This window comes from Muntiacus reevesi, chromosome 10 (genome assembly GCF_963930625.1).
Source record: "Muntiacus reevesi chromosome 10, mMunRee1.1, whole genome shotgun sequence".
NCBI classification, from domain to species: domain Eukaryota; kingdom Metazoa; phylum Chordata; class Mammalia; order Artiodactyla; family Cervidae; genus Muntiacus; species Muntiacus reevesi.
This window is the reverse complement of record NC_089258.1, coordinates 82,214,617-82,236,424: the sequence shown is the minus strand read 5'-3', so window position 1 is coordinate 82,236,424 and position 21,808 is coordinate 82,214,617. Positions and strand designations below refer to the sequence as shown.

General features: G+C 45.3%; 1 protein-coding gene and 1 long non-coding RNA gene across 11 annotated transcripts in view; one reads left to right on the top strand and one right to left on the bottom strand.

Annotated features, from left to right (window-relative positions):
* LOC136176876 (uncharacterized) overlaps positions 1-7,023 on the top strand; it is a 72,938-nt gene extending 65,915 nt beyond the window's left edge. Inside the window, exon 3 of the long non-coding RNA XR_010664640.1 lies at positions 6,659-7,023. This is a non-coding gene — a long non-coding RNA (uncharacterized lncRNA). The remainder of the gene's footprint in view (positions 1-6,658) is intronic.
* THRB (thyroid hormone receptor beta) overlaps positions 1-21,808 on the bottom strand; it is a 407,560-nt gene that overhangs the window by 20,475 nt on the left and 365,277 nt on the right. For all 10 annotated transcript variants that reach the window (XM_065947527.1, XM_065947531.1, XM_065947530.1 and 7 more), the window contains 3 exons: positions 11,977-12,077; positions 6,558-6,705; positions 3,372-3,577 (listed from right to left, as the gene is read on the bottom strand). In XM_065947527.1, the coding sequence (XP_065803599.1) occupies positions 3,372-3,577; positions 6,558-6,705; positions 11,977-12,077 (455 nt within the window). The remainder of the gene's footprint in view (positions 1-3,371; positions 3,578-6,557; positions 6,706-11,976; positions 12,078-21,808) is intronic.

The following is a 21,808-nucleotide window of genomic DNA, read 5'->3' as shown; positions in this document are numbered from 1 at the left end:
CATTTTATACCGGGTGGAAAATCTACCCAAAGCCATACCTTCGCACGTGAACTAAGGGAGCAGAGAAACAAAGAGAGAGGCTGGGGCCTGGGATGCTTGGCTGCCGTGGTTGCACCTGAACACACCTTTTCTCCAGCAACAAAATAAAAAAGAAAACATCAGGGACTAAAACTAACTGTGTGCATGCATAGTTGGGGCAAATTCTGGACAACAAGATACACAAAGACCAAAAAACCACTTCTGAAGAGCCAGGAGCAAAAGTAGGATATTACGCATGCCCCCTGCACTCAACACCACCAAAGAGGCGGGCAGACCACCTAAGACACCCTGCAGTCTGACCCTTGGACTCACCCCTCCTCTCACCCCGTATAAGAAACCAGCTTGCCCCCACTCCCCTTGGGTAGTGACCAAGCAGGAGAAACTGTCTCACTGCAGCTGCAGAAGCCCAGATAAAGCCTTGCCCGAATTGCTTGTCTGGCCCCTGATCAATTTCTATTGATTGAGGAAGACCAGAAACCCTGGGAAAAGTAACACAGTGTTCGGCAGACAGTACTGTTCCTGGCAGGGGTTTACTTTGAGCCAATGTCTCCCATGCCGGGTAGGTGCAGATTTGAGGGCCTTGGTGGAAACCTTGCTTCCCCTTGTCTGGCACAAGCTTCTTGTCCGTGTCTCAGTCCACATCTACTTGTCATCGTCACTGTCATCACACAGGGACTGGCGCTTCTGTACCTCCAGAGATTTGAGGGGATTGGACTATGACTTAAATGCTTTTGGAAATAGTTGTAAAGAGTGGTTTTAAAATCACTGAAAATCTGCAAGGCTTTTGCAAAAGTTCCTTTACTTGCCAAAGACACAGACACATTGATTTGAACCCCAGGTCAAACCACCAATCTCTGTTTACGACTTGAGTCCTGGTCTTAAGGTTAAAAAATGATGAAGAAACTCCTTTTGGGGAGGAAGTTACTCACCCATTCCCGATAAATGGATATTTCTAGCTTTCATGACAACATATAATTTATAATCCCTTATGACATTGCTCCACTATTATTAACAATAATAGGCCTCCTCAAATATTTTTCCAGACAAGATGGGCCATCATCACATAAAAATAAATGAAATAATATATGTAGTGGTGTTGTAAGCAAAAAAAAGTGGTATTGGCCACACAGGAGATGCAAGTCTTCACATACAGAAGCCAGTTCTGTACATGGATTCTTATGAAGCAAAGCTGTCTTTAATGAAGGATTTTTAATGACTTTGCAGGAATAATTCATGACCCCAAGAGTCACTTTTAATCCTGAGCATAAATACTCTGTCACAACCACCCAGCTGCAGGGAGCATGTGTGTGTCCAGAGGCTGAGACACCAGGCTTAGCTGTGCTGTCTCTGAGGGTGGATCCATGGAACTCGATGGTGCATTTCACAGATATTTATTGGGCTTGGTTCTGGTTATCTACTGCTGCCTAACAGACTCTCCCCAAACTTGAAACAACACTTTCTCATTTAAAACAATACATTTTCACTGTCTCTCAGAGTTCTGGGTGGTTCTCCAGGGGTCCCTCATGAAATAGCAGCAGAGACTGGTGTCATCTGCAGGTGACTCCAGTCACACCGCTGGCACCTGGCCGGGTTGGCAGCCTCTCCACATGGCTGCCTGGGGCTTCCTCCCAGCATGGCGGTCTCAAGGGAGCGGGACTCTTACTCTTTTAGTTTGTTACGGCAGTTGGCTTCCCTCAGAGAGACCACGTGGCAATCCTCTCCAAAATAACCAACTAGAAACTGCAAGGCTTCTTATGACCCAGCCTTAAGAGTCATTCTGCCCAAATCCATCGCTTCAAGGAATCACAGCCCAGCCCAGATTCAAGGGGAGAGAGGACTAGATTCTACCACTCCATGGTGAAGCAAGGGAGGAAAGAATTGATTGACAGTCACCTTAGAGAGAAGCTATCATCAGCTTCAACCACACACGTGACAGACAGTGAAGGTGACAAAGCTGAATGGAATTCTGTCCTTCCCCCAAGGAGATCTGGGGTGGCCCGGGTGCAGAAGGGAACTGGCTGACAGAAACAACGATCACTGTCGAGACAGACGGGATGACGGAGGCATTGTCTTCCCTAGCATCCCTCTAGGAAGAAACATCCTGGAGAAAGAGTTCTTTGCTTTTGAACCAACAGGGACAGTTCCTTGAACATATCAAGGATCTAAAAAATATACATTTCACGTTAGCGCCATGACGGGTGGGGAGACAGGTGGGTAAAACAGTGGCTCTGTAAACGTCAACTTCCTGAACAAAACCTTGTGCTTGGGTAACCTTACAGCCCTGAAGAAATTCTACTGGCAGATCATTCTGTGCAATGCCTTCCCCAGTTCTGTCTCTAGATGATCAAGAGAAGCATTAGGAGGCTTTGAGTTAAAGGTACAGACATGGCTGTTTTAATAACTAAAAATCATGCTATCTTGGCTGAAGACTTGGGCCAAAAGACCCAAGTTGGCTGTTTGGCCGCTTTATGCTAGTGTGATCCTCAGGCGGGACACTGGAAAGGTCTGGGACTTGGTTTGCATACCTGTAAAACGACGATGGTGATTCCAGCCTACCTAACCCAAAGTGTCGTGAACTCCAAGGAAGCAATGGATAGGAACAACTTTCACAATGGCTAGTTTTCATTCGTTTGTTTTTTGACATGGACCATTTTAAAAGTCTTTATTGAATTTGTTACAATTTTCCTTCCATTTTATGTTTCGATGTTCTGGCCACAAGGCATGTGGGATCCCAACTCCATGACCAGGGACTGAACTGCACCCCCTGCATTGAAAGCCCAAGTCCTAACCCCTGAACCACCATAAAATGGCTAGTTTTATAAAAATGTCAAACATGGATATTCCAAAGGTCTGGCAAGGCCTGTTTTTCTTTACACTCCCCTCCCCCATCCCTACTCCATATTCCCATCATCCCCCTGGATCTGACTGCATTTATTTTAAACTCAACATTTTGACTCAACATTTCCATTGATGTAAAAATACATTTGATATATGGGTCACATCTTTCTAGGGGTGATTCTAAACGGGATTTTGGAGTGAGTTTAGGGGATGAAGTATGCATACAAACGGGCATCTGAGGGAAGACTTGAGTATAAAAAGGGAGAGCTGGCAGGTAAAGCTTTAATTTTGCTAGTCAGCTGACCCAGGGCTGGCGTGCCTCACAGTAGAAGCAAAGAGCTAACTGCGTTAGAACTCAGTAACTCACACGTTGGCTCTGCGCTCCTAGCAGTAACAGGCGGAAGGACACCAGCATCCCGGGTTCTGTGCACCCAGCACTGAGAGGCAAAGCGGAAGTGGAAGCGGAAGCGGAAGTGGAAGGGGCGGGGTCTTACCAGGAACTTCCGCTTCTGCTTCCAGTGGCTGCCCTGGGCGTTGGTGGCCACGTGGGCCTCGGTGACGGTCTTGATGAGCTCCCATTCCTGGTCAGTGGGCTCTGGCTTGTGCCCCATGGATTTCTGCAGCTCCTCCCGCCGCCTCTTCTCCCGGTTCTCTTCGATGAGCTTCCTCTTGGCCAGACGCTTGCTGTCGTCCAGGACCACTGCGGGGTGAGAGGGACACAGAGCAGACACTCTCCAGACAGCTGGCAGACCCGCAGGGGCTCGGGCGGCTCAGAGGAGGTCGCCTCGAGGCCTTTCTCCTTCAGCGGCAAACTGCCACCGGCTAGCCATTGTCCACCATAAGCCCCGGCACCGATTTCCCAAAGCCTAGCCAGCTTTCCAAAACGAAGTGGGGTGGGGGAAACACACTTGGACACCGGGCATCTTAGCTCCACAGGGGTGACCCTAAATAAGAACGAAGCAGAGACAGGTAAAGCCCATCCCACCTAGAGGGTCATAAGTGGCTCTGTCTAGCCAGTCATCTGAATTCACTCTTAAGGTGTCTGTTCCTCCCCTCAGTCGTAGCCTCCCCAAACGGCTCTTAGTAAGGGCTTCAGGTTAAAAAAAATCTGGAGCAGTAAACAGAGGCTGGTATCCCTTTCTCAGAGGGAAAAGAAGTCTTGCTTTTCGTTTGTTTACTCAAGGCTGATTGGAGTGGCTAGGAGCTTGGCTAGACCAAGCTCAGCCCTCACAGATACTTTCTTTGCATTGCTCTATACCTGGTCAACCCTCAAAGTGATTAAAGAGCCCAGGCTTTGGAATCTAGAAAGACAGGGGCTTGAATCCTGAGACTACCACATTCTAGCTGTGTGACCTCTGGCAGCTTGCTGAGGCTCTCTGAGCTTTCGTTTCTTCCAGTATAAAATGGGATCAATAAGACCTACTTTGCAGGGTATCAGTATGATGATGCAGGACACGTGCTCAGTAAACAGAGCCGTGAATTGTATCATTTATCGGTGGCCCCCAACCTTTCTGGCACCAGGGACTTATTTTGTGGGAGACACTTTTTCCCATGGATTGCAGGTTGGGGGTGATTTGGGGATGATTCACACCCATTGCATTTACTGTGCATGTCATTTCTAATCTAACGCCACTGCTGACCTGACAGGTTCAAGTGCCAGAGGTTGAGGACCCCTGATACGCAAAAGGGAAATCAGAAGTGCAGGTAAGAGCAACCTGTACTTCTGTGGTTAGTTTCCAAAAGGAAACTATTTCACCAGACTCTTAGCATCTCTCAGTGGCACGGAAAGACTCGGTTCATGCTCTAGAGTCGTAGTGTTTTACCACTGCTGGATCTCAGCTCTGATCTAGTCCCACTCCCTCTTTCACAGAGAAGGAAGAAGGCGATCATGACTTCCCAAAAGTCACACAACAAGTTCATGGCAGGGCCATGGTAAGACCCAGGACCCCCGACTGCAGTCCTAGAACATCATTGTCCTAGGGCCATTTCCTGAGGAAGGTGTGACCTGCTAGGAAAAGAAAAATTAAAACAAACAAACAAAAAAAAGCAGGCATAGCAGAGGAAGAGAACCAAAAGTATCTGGTGAATCCATAAATGAGAATGAGACCCAGATCATGGAGACGTGGTTGGATCTTTAAAGTGAGGGGGGCACTGAGAAATGTGGGCAGGCTGGGTGAGCCCTGTGAAGTCAGCATGGTTCACCCATTAAAAGGAGGCAAGGAGATGGCCGTGCTCATAACCCCACTCCCCAAATGCTTCCCTGATGTCAGGGATCGTGGCAAATTGGACGTGCATTATTCTAATTGAATCCTAAGATCAGTGATAATTTCACACATGGGAAACCTGAAATTAAGTCCAGTGGGCACACAGTTAGTACATGGCAGACCCGGGACTCCAACAGTTTTCCTGATTATAAAACCTGAGCTCTTATAATGAATGACTCACGCACAAGCAAGTTGCACTCAAAATGAATTTCCACCAAGTGTGGATTAACACTGAGTTTTTAAAGCTCATCAACTTTCACATCTTTAACTTTCAGTAAAACATTGCAATGGACACTCAGCAGGTCCCTTCTCTCCACAGGACCATAGCGGATATTTTGTTGGCAACCAGTAAAAGCCTTTCAAAGACAAAGAACTCAGCCAGAGGTGGGGATTAACCCATGGTTTCCAGCCTCATGCCCTGATACAACGCTCCTCCTTTTTTTTCCTATATAAAAGATTCCCCTTCTGTCTTCTTTAATGGGCAAACCAAGGACATTCCAGAGATTATTGTTGTTGTTCTTAGAGGACTCTGTTTATCACATAAATGTGGCTGTGACTATTTCCTCTTCCCGAGGTCCTCACTGCATTCCTTTTTCTTTCCTCTTTTCTTTAAACTGAAAGTTGAAGTCCTTCACCGATGTGCAAAAAATTTATGCCAGAAGAAACTAGTAACCCAGATACCTAGCAAAAGGGAGGGCACACGTTCTGAGTGGCACGATTCTTATTTCATGATTAGATTAATTAAAGTGACTGGTGTAAATCCCTTGCACAGTGTGGGGAAGAGACCCCGACGGCTAATCTCACCGCCATATGCTGTGGCACTTTGAAAACTGGGGAGGATGACTTCAGCTTGGAATGTTTTCATGGGCTAAAAATATAACAACAACAACAAAAAACCAACTGCAGGATGAGTCATGCAATAGGACTCAAGTTCACATTCTTTAGAAATTTCTGAACACGATGTTTTCTGCCAGTGCCCTGACTCCAAAAATGCCCACAAAATAAATTCCTGTCTCTGCTTTTGAAAAAAAAGGAGAGAATTAGTCCATGCGGTTCTGACCACATGAATGCTGTGTGGAAAATTACACCTCATCAAGGTGGGTGGACAAGACCCCTCGTCTGTAACCTCTCTGCAAACGGAGCATGGCTGCCTGTCCTGCACGCGTGATGGGGACAGGTTAACCTCTGTCCCTCAGCCGTCATCCGGATGCCTCTGGAGTCAGGAGCTGATGGGGAAGGTTGGATGGAAACCGAGCAGCCATGGATGGGAGTGAGGGTCCCTGAAAGGGCTGGGTGCTTGCCCGCTGTCCACAAGCATTCCTGCTTTCTCTCCTGCCTGGTTGTTGTCCTTGAGCCACCCTTTCCCCCACTCAACACTCCCTGAATGTGAAGCAAAGGAAGCAAATTGTTACTTACAATCTGTTGCCATGCCAACGTAGATGCATTTTTTAAAGCGACATTCCTGGCACTGATTTCTTGTAACTTTGTCTATGACACACTTTCCTTCATATTTACAGGAATAGGATGGATGGAGATTTTTCTGAATGGTTCTTCTAAAGAAACCCTACATGAAAGAGAAAGACCCAAGACAGCCGTTTCAGATTGTCTAGAAATAAAGGACCTCCAGCATTCTGCATCTTCCTAACCACGGTGGCTGGTTTTGGACCTCACCCGTGTACTGGCCTGTAGCTCTACCTGTTCCAGTACAGGGCAGCTGAGCCACAGTGAATCTAAGGAGCTCTCAATCTGAGGAGAGGGAGAGGTCAGAAGCTGTGGAGTCATCATCTTTTTGGCATTTACTCAAAGCTAACGGGAAAATTGGTGTTCACGCTTATGTTTTCCAAACAGTGAGTCATATAAATAAATTATATGATTTCATTTCATAGAATGCCACAGTGTGAAAGTCTCTCAATCATGTCTGTCTTCTTTGCCACCACAGGGGCTGCAGCCCACCAGGCTCCTCTGTCCATGGGGATTCTCCAGGCAAGAATACTGGAGTGGGCTGCCATGTCTTCCTGCAGGGTATCTTCCCAACCCGGGGACTGAACTTGGGTTTCCTACCTTGCTGGCAGATTCTTTACAGTCTGAGCCAAGCTTTGAAGAGGTTTGCTCTTTGTACTGGAGAATAAAAGAGCTATATACTTGTGATGCTCTGTTAATTAGTGATGTAATCATTTAGTATTTAAATGCATGCATTAACTGCCTTTAGAAATTTAGCTTAATTCTGGTTTTCGATGCTTGAGATGGCTGTGACCAGCTCAGATAGCCCTTAAAACAACAGTCATTGGGGAGGAGAAGATTCCAAATTCTTTACCAAATTTTCCCCAAAGCTCATGGATTGGAGTTTTCCTTTCCTAGCATCCTGTTTCTCCAGAGTCTGTAGACACATACCCTAAAGTTCAATACTTCTTCCTCTCTCAAGGCATAGGAGAGGGCCACCTGAGGATAGAATGAGGTTCCAGACCTAGGTGACTTATGTAACACCCTCAAGGCGGTGTCGCATGAGAAACCTTTCTGGACATGGTACTCAAGTCATAACGGCAGAAAGCACTCCTTGTGAGTGGCGCAGTGCAGAGTGCTGCAGACAAGTACCTCTGTCTCTCCCACAACCTTCTGAGGTCGGTACTCTTAATATCTCCACCGCGGGGATTAAAAAACTAAGCCTCAGACAGGTTAAATCACTTGCCCCAAATCACATGGCAAGTACACGCTGGAACTGGAACCTGGGAATTGGACTGCAAATCTTACTTATTTACTGCTTATATGATATAAACTTAGTCCAGTTTTACTGTATTATTTAAATGTTTTAAATGAACATATTATAAACAGTCCCTTCTCATCCATTCTCAAAAAACCACATTGTTTTACATTTTAGTATACACTAGCAAGGCACAACAGGTTTTAAAGGAAGCTGCCTTGTTAAAGGAAGCTGCAACTTGGTTGCATAAATTGGACTTAGATGCCAGTTGATCTACTGAAAGTCGCTCAGTCATGTTCGACTCTTTGTGACTGCATGGACTATCCAGTCCGTGGAATTCTCCAGGTCAGAATACTGGAGTGGGCAGCCTTTCCCTTCTCCAGGGGATCTTCCCAGCCCAGGGATCGAACCCAGGTCTCCCGCATTGCAGGCGGATTCTTTACCAGCTGAGCCACCAGGATTAAGCCCAAATTGTAATTATCCCATCTAACCGGCCCTGGCTTTGATGATGTACATAAGCCATTTGCATATTCCTCACTCAGACTCAGGAGCTCTTCTTTACAAGGGAAGGGTCTGAGGAAGGATCTTACACTGAGCAAAGCAGAATAACACAGAGGACTGACAGACTGCGGCTCAGGTCGTGTCGGGGGACGTGTGTTCATCCCTGGTCACTTCTACTACTCAAGTCCTAACAGAAGAGCTGTCATATTATATTTGGCTCTGCATCCTTAAACACTGAGTCCATCAGTTTGAATGACGTTGATGAACTGTCGTAAGACTCCCTAAAGCACATGCGGGCAGCGGCTGACGTGTTTCCTGGGTGTCCAAGGTGGGCCGTCCTGCCGGACTTGGACGTCAGAGCCTGCAGAGAGTGGGATACAAGCTTCCCCGCCTGCTTCCTCCACCCCGTTCCCTTCCCTCCACCCCACCCTTCGAGGGTTGCACTTGCTTGAAAGGTAGAAGAAACTCAGAGATCCTAGCAAGAAGACAGATGTCACAGGCAGTGAGGAGGGTCACCAGGTGGCATCCTCCTTGTGGTTTCCCTGGAGGTGGCAACACCGAAGTCAGGGGCCTCCAGGAGCATGCTGACCGCTGCTCTGAAGTTGGGAGACTGTTCCCCTGAAGTCAGGAGACCTTCTCTGCCTCATCTGCTCACACTGGCTCGTGTCCAGGGGCAGGGCGGGGAGCCCACCAAGGAGTCAGACAAGAGCAGGGAGGGGACGAGGTGATGAACCAGAAACAGATGTAATGAGCATTTTTCCAAAAAGGCTTCTCTGGGAACCTTTAGAAGGAATGAATGAAATAACTGATGCTTGGTTTATTTTGAAGAAAAAAAAGTTGAGGCAACAGGCTGTGCCATTCTTAGGGCCATCTTTTCTGTGGCTCATCTCGAAGACTCTTCTTGGGCACTTCATGGACCAGATCCTTTTTAAGGCTCAGGCTTCCCCTGAGGCATGATAGAAACAAATTTTGACACATGATGAAGGAACACTTCATTTGAGTAAATGTCCAAGATGGTAGGTTCCTTAATTTTAAAAAGGGAGAAACATCAACTTTTGCGAGTGAACTTGGATAGAAAATATTTACTTATAAAAAAATCTCTTTGAGACAAAAGAGATGTCTCAGGGACAGAGTAAGGACATATCTTTCACTGGTAAGTTACTGGTGAGAGGAGGTTTTACTTTTATAAATTGACATTAGACACGTTTCTCTGCATTTTGAGAAGAACTGAATCCATTACTTAGTGGTCCAGAATGATGCCATAATCAGTGCTAAAGTGATTTACTATGGGAACATAAACTTTCTTTCTACAAAAGATGCATGAAAACTGCCCTATCTTCACAGATGAAACATCTGATCCAGAAGATTTCCACTGTCTTCAGGGCAAAAACAGGCAGAAAAGAGTCCCTCTACACACTGCAGAATTACAGGTTTGAATAAACAAGATGTAAAGTGCAACTTTTTTCATTTTTGGCCACTTTTAAAAGCCCTGTTTCATTTGAACATCTCTTTTGCTTTTTTCCCAAGATGCTCTGTCCTTATATTAAATGATCTGTGTAACTGCCCTTGGGTTTCCCAGATGACATAAGAGGCAAGGGTTCGAACCCTGGGTTGGGAAGATCCCCTGGAGAAGGGCATGGCAATCCACTCAGAATTCTTGCCTGGAAAATTCCATGGATAGAGGAGCCCGGCGGGCTGCAGTCCATGGGGTCACAGAGAGTCAGACACAATTGAGTGACTAAACAGCAAACAGCAGCAGTGAGCATTAAGTCCTCTGTAAGGTACATTTGGTTTTTAGAGTTCCTTTGGGAACTGAATATAAATGGAATTTTCATTAGAGTCGCTCCTAGAATTCAAAATTTGTCATTAAAAACTGATTTGAGAGAATCTCAACACTGAATAATCAGGTAGGTAAAATCCTTCTTAATTGGGGCTAATTTAGAAAAAAGACCAATTTGAATCGCTGAGCTTTTGGAATGAGGCAAAGCATCTACAGAAATGGTTTTATGAGTTTCAAACCAAGCCCATAAAATTGGCCTTTCAAGAGGCACGCTGCAAGTTTCCCAGTTAATAAACAGCTGCAACTTATTTGTAAATAATGTCATCAAACTCCTTATGATATTATTTTCGTAGATGTAATAGCAACCTTTAGTCCAATCTCTGTTAAAAGGTTACAAATTCTAGATCAAAGGGGTCTGGATGAATGAGAACAACATCACATCACAGTCCAAAGAATCTTGCCTTGAGACCTTAAAAATGACCTCTTCTCACTGGATATATCATCTTAACACTTTAGCAGGCTACATGTTTCCTAATTTTGTGCGCAGAAAGCAGGGAGTTTGCATGGAAAATCTTCCACTAGGGAAATGACCCCAGCAGTATGAAACTGAGCTAACATGTCAAATTTGGGGGTCTAGGGTCAAAGGTTAGGAGAAAAGGGGGTAGTTGGAGGAAGGAAAGGAGAAAGGGGGTGAGGAAGGTGATGAATGAGGGAAGATTGATTTGTTTTATAAATTTTAATACGATTTTTGCTCTAAAGTTTTTGATCATTTCATTTAAAAGGTAAATAAAACATTCAACAAAAAAAGTCTTTCTCTGACTTACTCTGTCTTTTATAAACACGTCAGCTCAACGCCCTGGGTTAAGCTTTGTTCACCTTTACAGTGAACTTTACCTCTAGGCTGGTTGTTGGACCAAAACGTGTTTGCCAGAAAGTCAACTTCATTTTGATAATGAAGATGTAAGTCTGCAAATTCAGGTTCACTTTCCTAAAGTACGCTAGCTGTTGTTTGCCTGTATTCTTGTCAGGTGTCTCCTGCAGGTGAGTCTGGAGAGGATGTGATTACCGAAGGACAGCCAGAATTTACCCATGGGCTGCAGCCTGTGCCAACAGCCAGTTTGGACAGTTTCAGCACAGAATTGAACCCAAGTAGCCTCAAAGATTGGAGAAGGCCATGGCAGCCCACTCCAGGGTTCTTGCCTGGAGAATCCCAGGGACGGGGGAGCCTGGTGGGCTGCCGTCTATGGGGTCACAGAGTGGGACACGACTGAAGCCACTTAGCAGCAGCAGTGGTAGCAGCCTCACAGACAATCCCTAACGGAACCCTGAAAAGTGAGCATATTCAGTCAGGTTCACCCTGGCAGACAGCTTGGGGTTGAGGCCAACTCTGTCCCCTGAAACACTCCAGAGAAAGCAGGAGGAGAAATGGTCATTTCTTGGGATGGTAACCCGTCATAAAATATCAATGCGTGTTTAAACTGAAAAGGAGGCCTGTATCAATTTCTTCTCATTTAATCAATATTTCTACCTGTTGGATGGCATCATGGACTCAATGGACGTGAGTCTGAGCAAGCCCGGAGAGACAGCGGACAGCCTGCGTGCTGCAGTCCGCAGGGTCGGGGAAGGTCGGACACCCCCGAGTGATGAATACCACCACCACCAGCCCTCACACTCCCGCAAAACTTCATCTAGTTACTTTCGATTTGGAAAAAAAAAAAAAATCAGTCTTGAATATGCGCCCCTCCTCCCCAAAATGAAGAGGTCCACCAGACACCCGGACGATCACAGCCCCTGAATGTCGGGCTTGGTTCGAACTGAACCTTCCAGAGGCGCCCGGAGCGCCGGCCCGCGGTTACCTTGCAGCCTTCGCACGTGATGCAGCGGTAGTGGTAGCCCGTGGCTTTGTCACCGCACACGACGCACAGCTCGTCCTTGTCTAAGTAACTGGGGATGTAGCCTGTGGGGAGGACAGAGGAGGAGGTGAGGAAGACTTCACGTTCCAGGCAAAGACGCCCCAGCCAGGAGGAGCACCGGGGAGGATGGAAGGAGGGCGGATGAGGGGCAGGACCGAACTGTTTTCATGCGCTTCAATACAGTTCTTGCTTTATGGTTTACACACTGTGATCATGCAGCTTTAAATATAGAAAGTAAATAAAACACCGACAAGAGAACATTTTAACAGTCTTTCCCACCACTCCCCACCCCCGCTCCATGCCCGTAAGTCTGCTCTCCACCTCTGTGGGAAGGAGAGGGTGGGATGAGTGGAGAGCGCAGCAAGGAAACGTGTAGACTACCATCTGTAAAACAGAGCCAGTGGGAATTTGCTCTATGACTCAGGGAACTCAAACCCGGGCTCTGGGACAACCTAGAGGGGTGGGATGGGGTGGGATGGGGTGGGGGTGGGAGGTGGGAGGGAGGCTCAAGAGGGAGGGGACATATGTAATCAGTTCAGTCGCTCAGTCGTGTCTGACTCTTTGCGACCCCATGAATCGCAGCACGCCAGGCCTCCCTGTCCATCACCAACTCCTGGAGTTTACTCAGACTCATGTCCATGGAGTCGGTGATGCCATCCTACCATCTCATCCTGTGTCATCCCCTTCTCCTCCCACCTTCAATCTTTCTCAGCATCAGGGTCTTTTCCAGTGAGTCAGTTCTTCACACCAGGTGGTCAAAGTATTGGAGTTTCAAATTCAGCATCAGTCCTTCCAATGAATATTCAGGACTGATTTCCTTTAGGATGGACTGGTTGGGTCTCCTTGCAGTCCAAGGGACTCTCAAGACATATGTATACCTGTGGCTGATTCACGTTGATGTATGGCAGAAACTGATACAATATTGTAAAGCAATTATCCTCCAATTAATTATAAATAAAATTTAAAAAGTCTTTCCCTGACAATACACTTCCTCAGTATCTTATCTCTCTCTAGGATCTTAGCACACACTTACAGAGTTAATAATCAGGCCCAGGATTTCTGAATGCCTTGGAAACAGCTGTGCACACTCACTATGCAGGCAGGAATGCGTCCAGAGGCTCTTGGAGCCAATGGGTGAAGCAGAGAGACTGAGAGTTTATTTTAAAATACTTATTATAAATGAATTTATCATTTTTGTTATATGTAACATTACAAGTAATTATTAAAAAGAAATCGTAAGGTCTTTTTAGAGCTACCTGTTCTTTGCTCCTGAAAGGATTTGTTCCCATGATCACACCCCAATCACAATTTAGATTACAGAGCTGGGGAAACAATTTCTTTACTCGTCCTAATGCTGTAAGACAATAGGTTCCTTGGGTAAACAATGGGTTTTCCACCTTGATTAGACTTTAGAATCATCCTGCTTAAAAGTATTGACTCTTACGGGAAATTCCATGGTGGTCCAGTGGTTAGCACTCTGCACTTTCACTGGTGAGGGCCCAGGTTCAACCTCTGGTCAGGGGACTAAGATCCCACATGCCATGTGGTGCAGTCAAAATAAAAAAGAAAATTGAATCTTGGAATCAAGCATTTAAAAATACTGAATCTGAGACCAGCCCCCTGAGAATCTTATTTCAGTGGTCTTAGGGTATAGAAACATAGGCATGGAATTACCTAAACATTCTCTGGGTGATTCTAACGTACATCTAGAATTGAGACTCCCTGGGCTGGGTTTATACGGAGGGATCCAGAGAGGCCAGGATGTGAGACACCTGGGGTGCTGTAGATCTGTCTCTTCTGAAAGACTTATTTCTGAACCTGTGCTTAGGGGACTTGATCCCTTTGCAGTCTAGGTACCATGCAATCAATTCAGAAAACTTTATAGCTGGAAAGGCCCTGGGAGAGCAAATAATTTTGAGATGAACCAGCCTTCATCAGTTTGGCCTTCCTCAGGCTCAAACCAGAAATTAACTGCAGAGACGAAAGCTGAGATCTTGACTTCCAGTCCTCCAGTATTTAAGTCGTATTGGTCTTTTTCTAAAAACAACTTCAAAAGTAGAATGAATAAGGCCATCTTTTTAAAAAAAAGGTTCTGCAGGGCTTCCCTGGTGACTCAGTGATAAGGAATGGAGACAGCTGCCAATGTAGGAGACACAGGCTCGAGCCCTGGTTCGGGGTGACCCCACATGCTGAGGAGTAACTAAACTCATCACCACAACTGTTGAGCTTGTGTACACTACAGCCCGTGCTCTGCAACAAGAGAAGCCACCACGAAGACAAGCCTGCATGTTGTAACTAGAGAGTAGCCCCGCTCACCACAACTGCAGAAAGCCTGCACTGCAATGAAACACCCAGCACAGCCAAAAATAAAAGTGAATAAACAAACAAATTAAAAAAAAAGGTTCTGCAAACTTGTGATGTGATTACGTAGCTCAACAACTGGGTGGTTGTCGTTCAGTTGCTCAGTTGTGTCCGACTCTCTGCGATCCCATGGACCGCAGCACACCAGGCCTCCCTGTCCATCACCAACTCCCAGAGATTACTCAAACTCATGTCCAGTGAGTCAGTGATACCATCCAACCAACTCGTCCTCTGTCGTCCCCTTCGCCTCCTGCCTTTACTCTTTCCCAGCATCAGGGTCTGTTCCAATAAGTCTGTTCTTTGCATCAGGTGGCCAAAGTATTGGAGTTTCACCTTCAGCCTCAGTCCTTCCAATGAATATTCAGGACTGATTTCCTTTAGGATGGACTGGCTGGATCTCCTTGCAGTCCAAGGGACTCTCAAGTCTTCTTCAACACCACAGTTCAAAAGCATCAGTTGTTTGGTGCTCAGCCTTCTTTATGGTCCAACTCTCACATCTGTACATGACTACTGGAAAAACCAAAGCTTTCACTAGATGGACCTTTGTTGGCAAAGTGATGTCTCTGCTTTTTAATACATTGTCTAGGTTTGTCACAGCTTTTCTTCCAAGGAGCAAGCATCATGGCTGCAGTGAATAGTGGTTCTGCTTATTAAGAAATAAATTCAACCATGATAACTCTATTACTGCACTCTGAGTTTATTAAATTCCATGACCCAGGAAATTAAAGACACAAACAGAAGTTATGTGCTTCCCACCCATATCTGCCTCTTTCCTTTCCTTGTATACAATGTCCAAACATAAGAAACGCTTCAGAGGGCAAATCCAGTTTCATAGGTACCAGAGGTTTACCATAGAGGCATGGAGCTTCAGGGAAAACCAAAAAGGCCTGATTTGTTAGGATGTGGAGAGGCTGAGAAAACAAAAATCATTCTTTCTCTTTATCATGGTCTTAATGAAGGTCTTTGACTCAGGAAACCCTTTCTGGTTCCAAAAAAGATCAGCCAGGTTGAAATGACAGATGACTTACTATATGTTTTATCATGACATTTTCATAAGTCTTTCATTGAACTGGGTCACTGAGGGCTTACTTTTCAGAAAAAAGCCTTTGAGAAAACAGAAGAAAACGAACACTTTTCATAATCACTGTGCTCAGATTTTATTTTAGAAGAATATCCCTTTTGGGAGGGAGAGAAATGAGTTCAAAGCAAGATTTGGTAATGCACAGGATTATCTTTTTAAATATCACAGCTTTTCTTAGTTTACTTTTGCATCATGCAAACATGAATCATCTGTTGAGTTCACTTCAAATGTTTCAAAATTCTCATCAGACATTAAAGAAAAAGAGAATTCTAGGAGGGATCTGGGCAGAGAAAAAGGGGAACTAGAGAGGTTTGTGTGTTCATCCAATCAGCTGTCTATTCATGAATTTAGAAACATTTATTTTTTAGCATCTACCACTGTGCTTAGGCTTCCCTGGTGGATCAGATGGTAAGGAATCTGCCTGCAATGCAGGAGACCTGGGTTTGACCCCTGGGTTGGGAAGATCCCCTGAGAAGGGAATGGCCACTCACTCCAGTATCCTTTGCTGAAGTACTCCATGGACAGAGGAGCTTGGCGGGCTACAGTCCACAGGGTCACAAAGAGTTGGACATGACTGAGTGACTAACACGGTGCTTAGTGCTTGTAATATAGAAACAAGTAAGACACGGTTTCTTCCTTGCTGAAGCATAGTGTAAGCAACCGAGTTCTGTATTTCCAGTCCTGGTTATTTCTCAATGAGAGAAAAAGGTGAAAATGAAGAGAAAAAACATGGAAAGATGCTTAATATCATTGCAAGGAAATGCAAATCAGGATCATACTGAAGTGCTGCTTAACACCCTCTAGGTTGGTTATGATAAAATGGCAGATAATAACACATGTTGGTGAGGATATGGAGAAATCAGAGCACTCATATATTACTGGTAAGAATATGAAATGTGCTTTGGAAAAGCACTTGGGCAGTTTGGCACTTTGCAGTTCCTCAAAAGGTTTCACAAAGTGTCATATGACCAAGCAAGTCTACTCTGAAATATACACTCAAGAGAACTGAAAATATATGTCTGTACAGAGACTTGTCCAAAGCAGCACTGTTCACAATATTCAGAAGGTAGAAACCACACAAATGTCCATCAAATGATGAATGGGTAGACAAAATATAGTATATTTGTACAATGGAATACTATTCAGTCATGAAAAGGAAGTAAGTACTGTTACATTCTACAACATGGAAGAATCTGGAAAGCACGCCATGAAAGAAGCCAGATACGAAATGCCACGTATCGTATACCTCTATTTCTGTGAAATATCTAGATTAGGCAAATTCATAAAGACAGAAATTAGATTAGTGGTTAAAGGTCTGGAGGAAGGGGAGAATGGACGATGACCACTGAAGGGTACAAACTTTCTTTTCAAGGTAATAAAAATGTTCTGGAATTGTGTGGTGTTGATGGCTGCACAACTCCGTGAATATACTAAAAACCACTGGGTGAAAAACTGTTGTTTTGGGGACTTCCCTGGTCATGACTCTGCACTTCCACTGCAGGGGGCCGGGGTTCGGTCCCTGGTTCACAAACCAAGATCTCACATGCTGCATGGTGCAACTACAACATCAAAGAATAAAAATAAATGGAATTAAAAAAGAAAACCATTGTTTTGTATGGACATATTTTGTATAAATCTGTGAATTTTATAGTATGTGAAATATGTCTCAATAAAGCTCCTATTAGAAAACAAAGAAACTAGGAGAGAAAAGCGGTTCCATTCAACAAACATATATGAGGGGATTCCATGCCAGGCAGCATGCCAAGGAGCTGAAGACAACCGAGTCTTAATTCTTGGGGCAGCTTTCAGTGTTTTGGGGGAAACAAACAATCATGGATCATCTGCATACAACGTGGTCGGGGCTGGGGTAAGTCTCTGAGTGGCCCTGCTGCCCAGTGTGGCCGGAGTCCGGGACAAGTGCTCTCATTCCTCCCCGTGTTTGTCAGAGGCCGCCCTCAGCCCCTGCAGCTAACAGGGGTGAGCTTTCTCCTCCCTTAGACGTGCTTCTGGTTCACTGTAAGTGTTAGGGTTCCAGCGAGAGGGCAGGGATCATACGTCCATGCTGAAACCCTGGTGTCTGCCCCTGGTTCCTCTGATGGACAGCATCACAGTTTCTCCAGATCACTGCTGTCAGCCCTCCAGAGGGGAAGACACAGGAGGAAGCCTGTATCTGGCACGTGCAGATCGGCAGGCTGGCAGGCTGGAGCGGTGCCCAAGAGGCTGAGGGTCTCTGCAAGGGTTTCCGGAAGAGCTAATAATGCAGACTCAGGGCCTGAGCTTCCAGTTTCATGAACACTGCCTTAGGATGTTTGAACTTTGGTTAAAAACCCCCAAATTCCACTCAGATGAAGACGTCCAGATTCAAGCTCATCTAAGACGTAGAGATCTGGGGGCATGCATGCTCGCTGATCAACTAGATTCAGTCCTGCTTGCTTTAGTAGCTCTCATCACTGGGTTCACTAGGACTTGGACACAGGGCTAAGGAGAGCTGAAGGGCGATACGTGTTCCTGCAGTGGAGAAATGAAAATCACTATGTCCAGGCCAGTTCGGTTGAGATGCCATCACCAAAAATGGAGATTTGAAGTCTGAATTTTATACATCTTGCTCAACTGTCTACTTTGGGCTATAAAAACCACTATGGGTGGTACAGTGGATGAGAGTCTGCTTGCCCATGCAGGGGACACGGGTTCGATCCCAGGTCTGGGAAGACCCCACATGCCTCGGAGCAACTGAGGCCGTTGAGCTAGTGCTCTAGAGCCTGGGAGCGGTAGGTACTGAGCTCAAGTGTCGCAGCCACAGCAAGAGGAGCCGGCGCCCTGCAACTGGGGAGGAGCCCCTGCTCGCAGAGACTAGAGGCCCACACGTAGCAACAGAGACCCAGAGAAACTGAAACTAAAGACAGATAAATGAGAGAGGTGTTTGCAACTTCCCATGCATTAAAAAACCCACTATTCATCACACTCGAGAAGAGTCTTTGCTTCCTGGTTAGGGTCTCTCCTTTACATGATCGTAAACCCCAAGCCCCAAAGTAGTATGCCACCGAATGCTAGGCAACTCAAATTTAAGGAGAAATACTAACAGAATCTACAGAAAAACTCACAGGGTGTTGATTTACTCTAAACACAGTTTTTTTGGGGGGGGAGGGGTGGAGTTCATTCTTAGGAAAAAGAAACATAAGCGTTCCAACAGGGATCTGTGTCCAGAGAACCAACTAGTGATTAAGTGTGTAGGACTGGGGGTTAAGTCAGTGACCACGGTCAGACATGCTCTGGACCTGTGTAACATTACAGTGATCAGTCTCTAGGGATCAAAACCAATACACACAGGGCCGTCCCTGGTGGCACACTGGGAGAGAATCCACCTGCCAATGCAGGGGACACGGGTTCGACCCCTGGTCCGGGAAGATCCCACATGACGCAGAGCAGCTAAGCCCGAGTGCCACAACTACTGAGGCTCTCGGGCCTGGAGCCTGAGCTCCAGAAGCCACTGCCGTGAGGAGTCCTCGAAGCATGGCTGGAGAGCAGCCCCGCCACAAGCTGAGGAAGCTTCACCCCGCAACAGAGACCCCCCGCAGCCAAAGATAGACAAATACATAATTAACAAATAAACAGAATAACTGCAGTATAAAAAACCGTGTACATTAGTTTCTTATAAAGTCCGGAGTTTTTAAATAAAAATTATACAAATAATACAATTTACTGTAGAAAAACTGAAGGACATAAATCGGCAAAAAACAAACTTACCCATCAACTTTCAGAGATACCTACTGAGATAACTACCGTAACTGAGTTACCACAGAGATAACTCCTGTAGCATGTTGGTGTTTCTACATCTTAAATTAGTATGCTTGGCTGTATGTGCGCACATGCTCCCGTGTGCATTGAAACACATACTTAAAAAACACAAAGTAACCCAGTTATTAAAAAAATGCACCTTCCGGGTAAAGTCAGATGGAACATACACATCCATGTTGTCAGGAAAGCTACATCTTATTTTTAAAATTAAATTTTCTTATTGAAGTATAGTTGCTATACAATATTATACAAATTACAGGTATCCAATATAGTGTCACAACTTCTAAAGGTTATACTTCATTTATAGTTATTGTAAAATACTGGCTATAGTCAATATGTTGTTACTATATCCTTGTAGCTTATTTTACACCTAATGATTTGTACCCTCCCTCTCGCACCCTGTTTTGCCCCTCCTCCCTTCCCTACCAGTTTGTTCTCTATGAGTCTGTTTCTTTTTTATTATATTCACTAGTGTGTTGTACTGTTTAGATTCTACATATAAGAGATCTCATACAATTTTTGTCTTTCCCTGTTGGACTTATTTCACTCAACCTAATGCTGTCCTTCCACGTTGTTGCAAATGGCAAAATTTCATCCTTTTTTATGGCCGAGTAATATTTCCTTGTGTACATATATCACATCTTCTGTATCCATTCATCTCTTTATAGACACTGAGGATGCTTCCATATCTCGGCTATTGCAAATTATGCTGCTAAGAACATTGAGGTGCATGTATACTTTAAAATTAGAGTTCCTGTTTTTTTTTAAATGTAATTATTTATTTACTTCTTTGGCCGCACTGGATCTCAGCTGCAGCACTTGGGAACTTGGTTGCAGCCCTCAGGCTTCTCCCTGCATGGCTCAGAAGTTGCAGCACGTGGGCTTATTTGCCCCACGGCCCATGGGATCTTAGTTCCCAGGCCAGAAATTAAATCTGTGTCCCCTGCATTGGAAGGTGGATTCTTCACCACTGGACCACCAGGGAAGTCCCAGTGTTTTTGCTTTCTTTCTGGTATATACCTGGGAGTGGAATTTCTAGGTCATATAGTACTTCTACAACTAAATGCTAGGGCTTCCCTGGTGGCTCAGGTGGTAAAGAATCTGTCTGCAATGCAGGAGACCCAGGTTCAATCCCTGGGTCGGAAAAATTTCCTGGAGAACAGAATGGCAACCCACTACAGTATTCTTGATGGTGAATCCCATGGACAGAGGAGACTGGTGGGCTACAGTCCACGGGGTCGCAAAGAGCTGGACACAACTGAGCAACTGATATACATAGTAGTTCTATTTTTAGTTTTTTTTTTTGAGAAGCCTCCATATTATTCTCCATAGTGACTGAACTAATTTACATTCCCTTCAACAGTGTACGGGATTGATCCCCTTTTCTCTACATTCTTGCCAACATTTGTTGTTTGTGTTCTTTTTGATGACAGTCACTCTGACAGGTGTGAGGTGATATTGTGATTCTGATTTGCATTTCCCTGGTGATTAGTCATGTGGAGCATCTTTTCACATACTTGTTCTCCATCTGTATAGGGAAGCTACATCTTGACTTCTTTCACCCAGAGGTGACGCACATTTTGTCAGATACTTGGTATCAAGTGCAGACGGCAGAGATAAAGGAGAGAGAGCTACAGGTCTTCTTCTCATCTTTGGGAACCAACTGCAGTGCAACTGGACACTCTGTGGCTTGAGGGACACGCCTTGGGAGTGCTGGAGACCATCTGTCAGAACTAGGAAGACGTAGGACCCTCTCCCCCTACCTCATCAGCCCCTTTCTGCTTAACTCGTTGCTGTTGGCAGTAGGACACTGAAGGTTTCTTCCTGTCTGTAGCTCAACAATTTATGTAGATGGTTGAACTGTTTGGCCTTTAAAGTTCTTGGGAACCTGGAGTCTAGTGACAATTCAACGTGTGGGTGGAATGGATGCCTTCTGTGTTCTGGCTGTGAGTCTGAAGGGTGGTTTGTTTTGCTCTTGTGTTTCTCCTAGATTATCTTCTTGGAGGGTGAATGAATAGGTGATTATGTCTGTAGTTAAAACATCAGAACATCTACAGAAACATCTACTTAAGTGGTAGCAGTTGTACAGTAGTGCACCCATGTCTTTCTTTTCTCCAAAATATTAACTCAGAACCATCTTATTTACCCCAAACAGTCACCCAGGCAGCAATACATCAGTCATTATGCCTAGGTCCATCACTCATCATTAAATAACTGTCACCGGGAGTGAGACCCCACACAGGTGGATAGGTGGGTGGGGACTCTCTTTAGGTTACTGAACATGCTTGACACGTCACACGGTAACCAGTTCTCCTAGAGAACTTAATCAATGCTTTCTCTCCTCTCTCGGGGTCTCCATCCTTTTTCTTCTTCACGCACACCAAACAGTCACTTGCTGGCCCATAAATATGCCCAGCTGAGGAAATGCATGCTGTCAGGAGTGCACACTCACTGGGTGTCAGTACTGGGTTCTGCCTGGAAACAAATACGAGAAACACAGCCTGGAGGCCTTGCTGTTCACCTGAGAACTGCATCTGT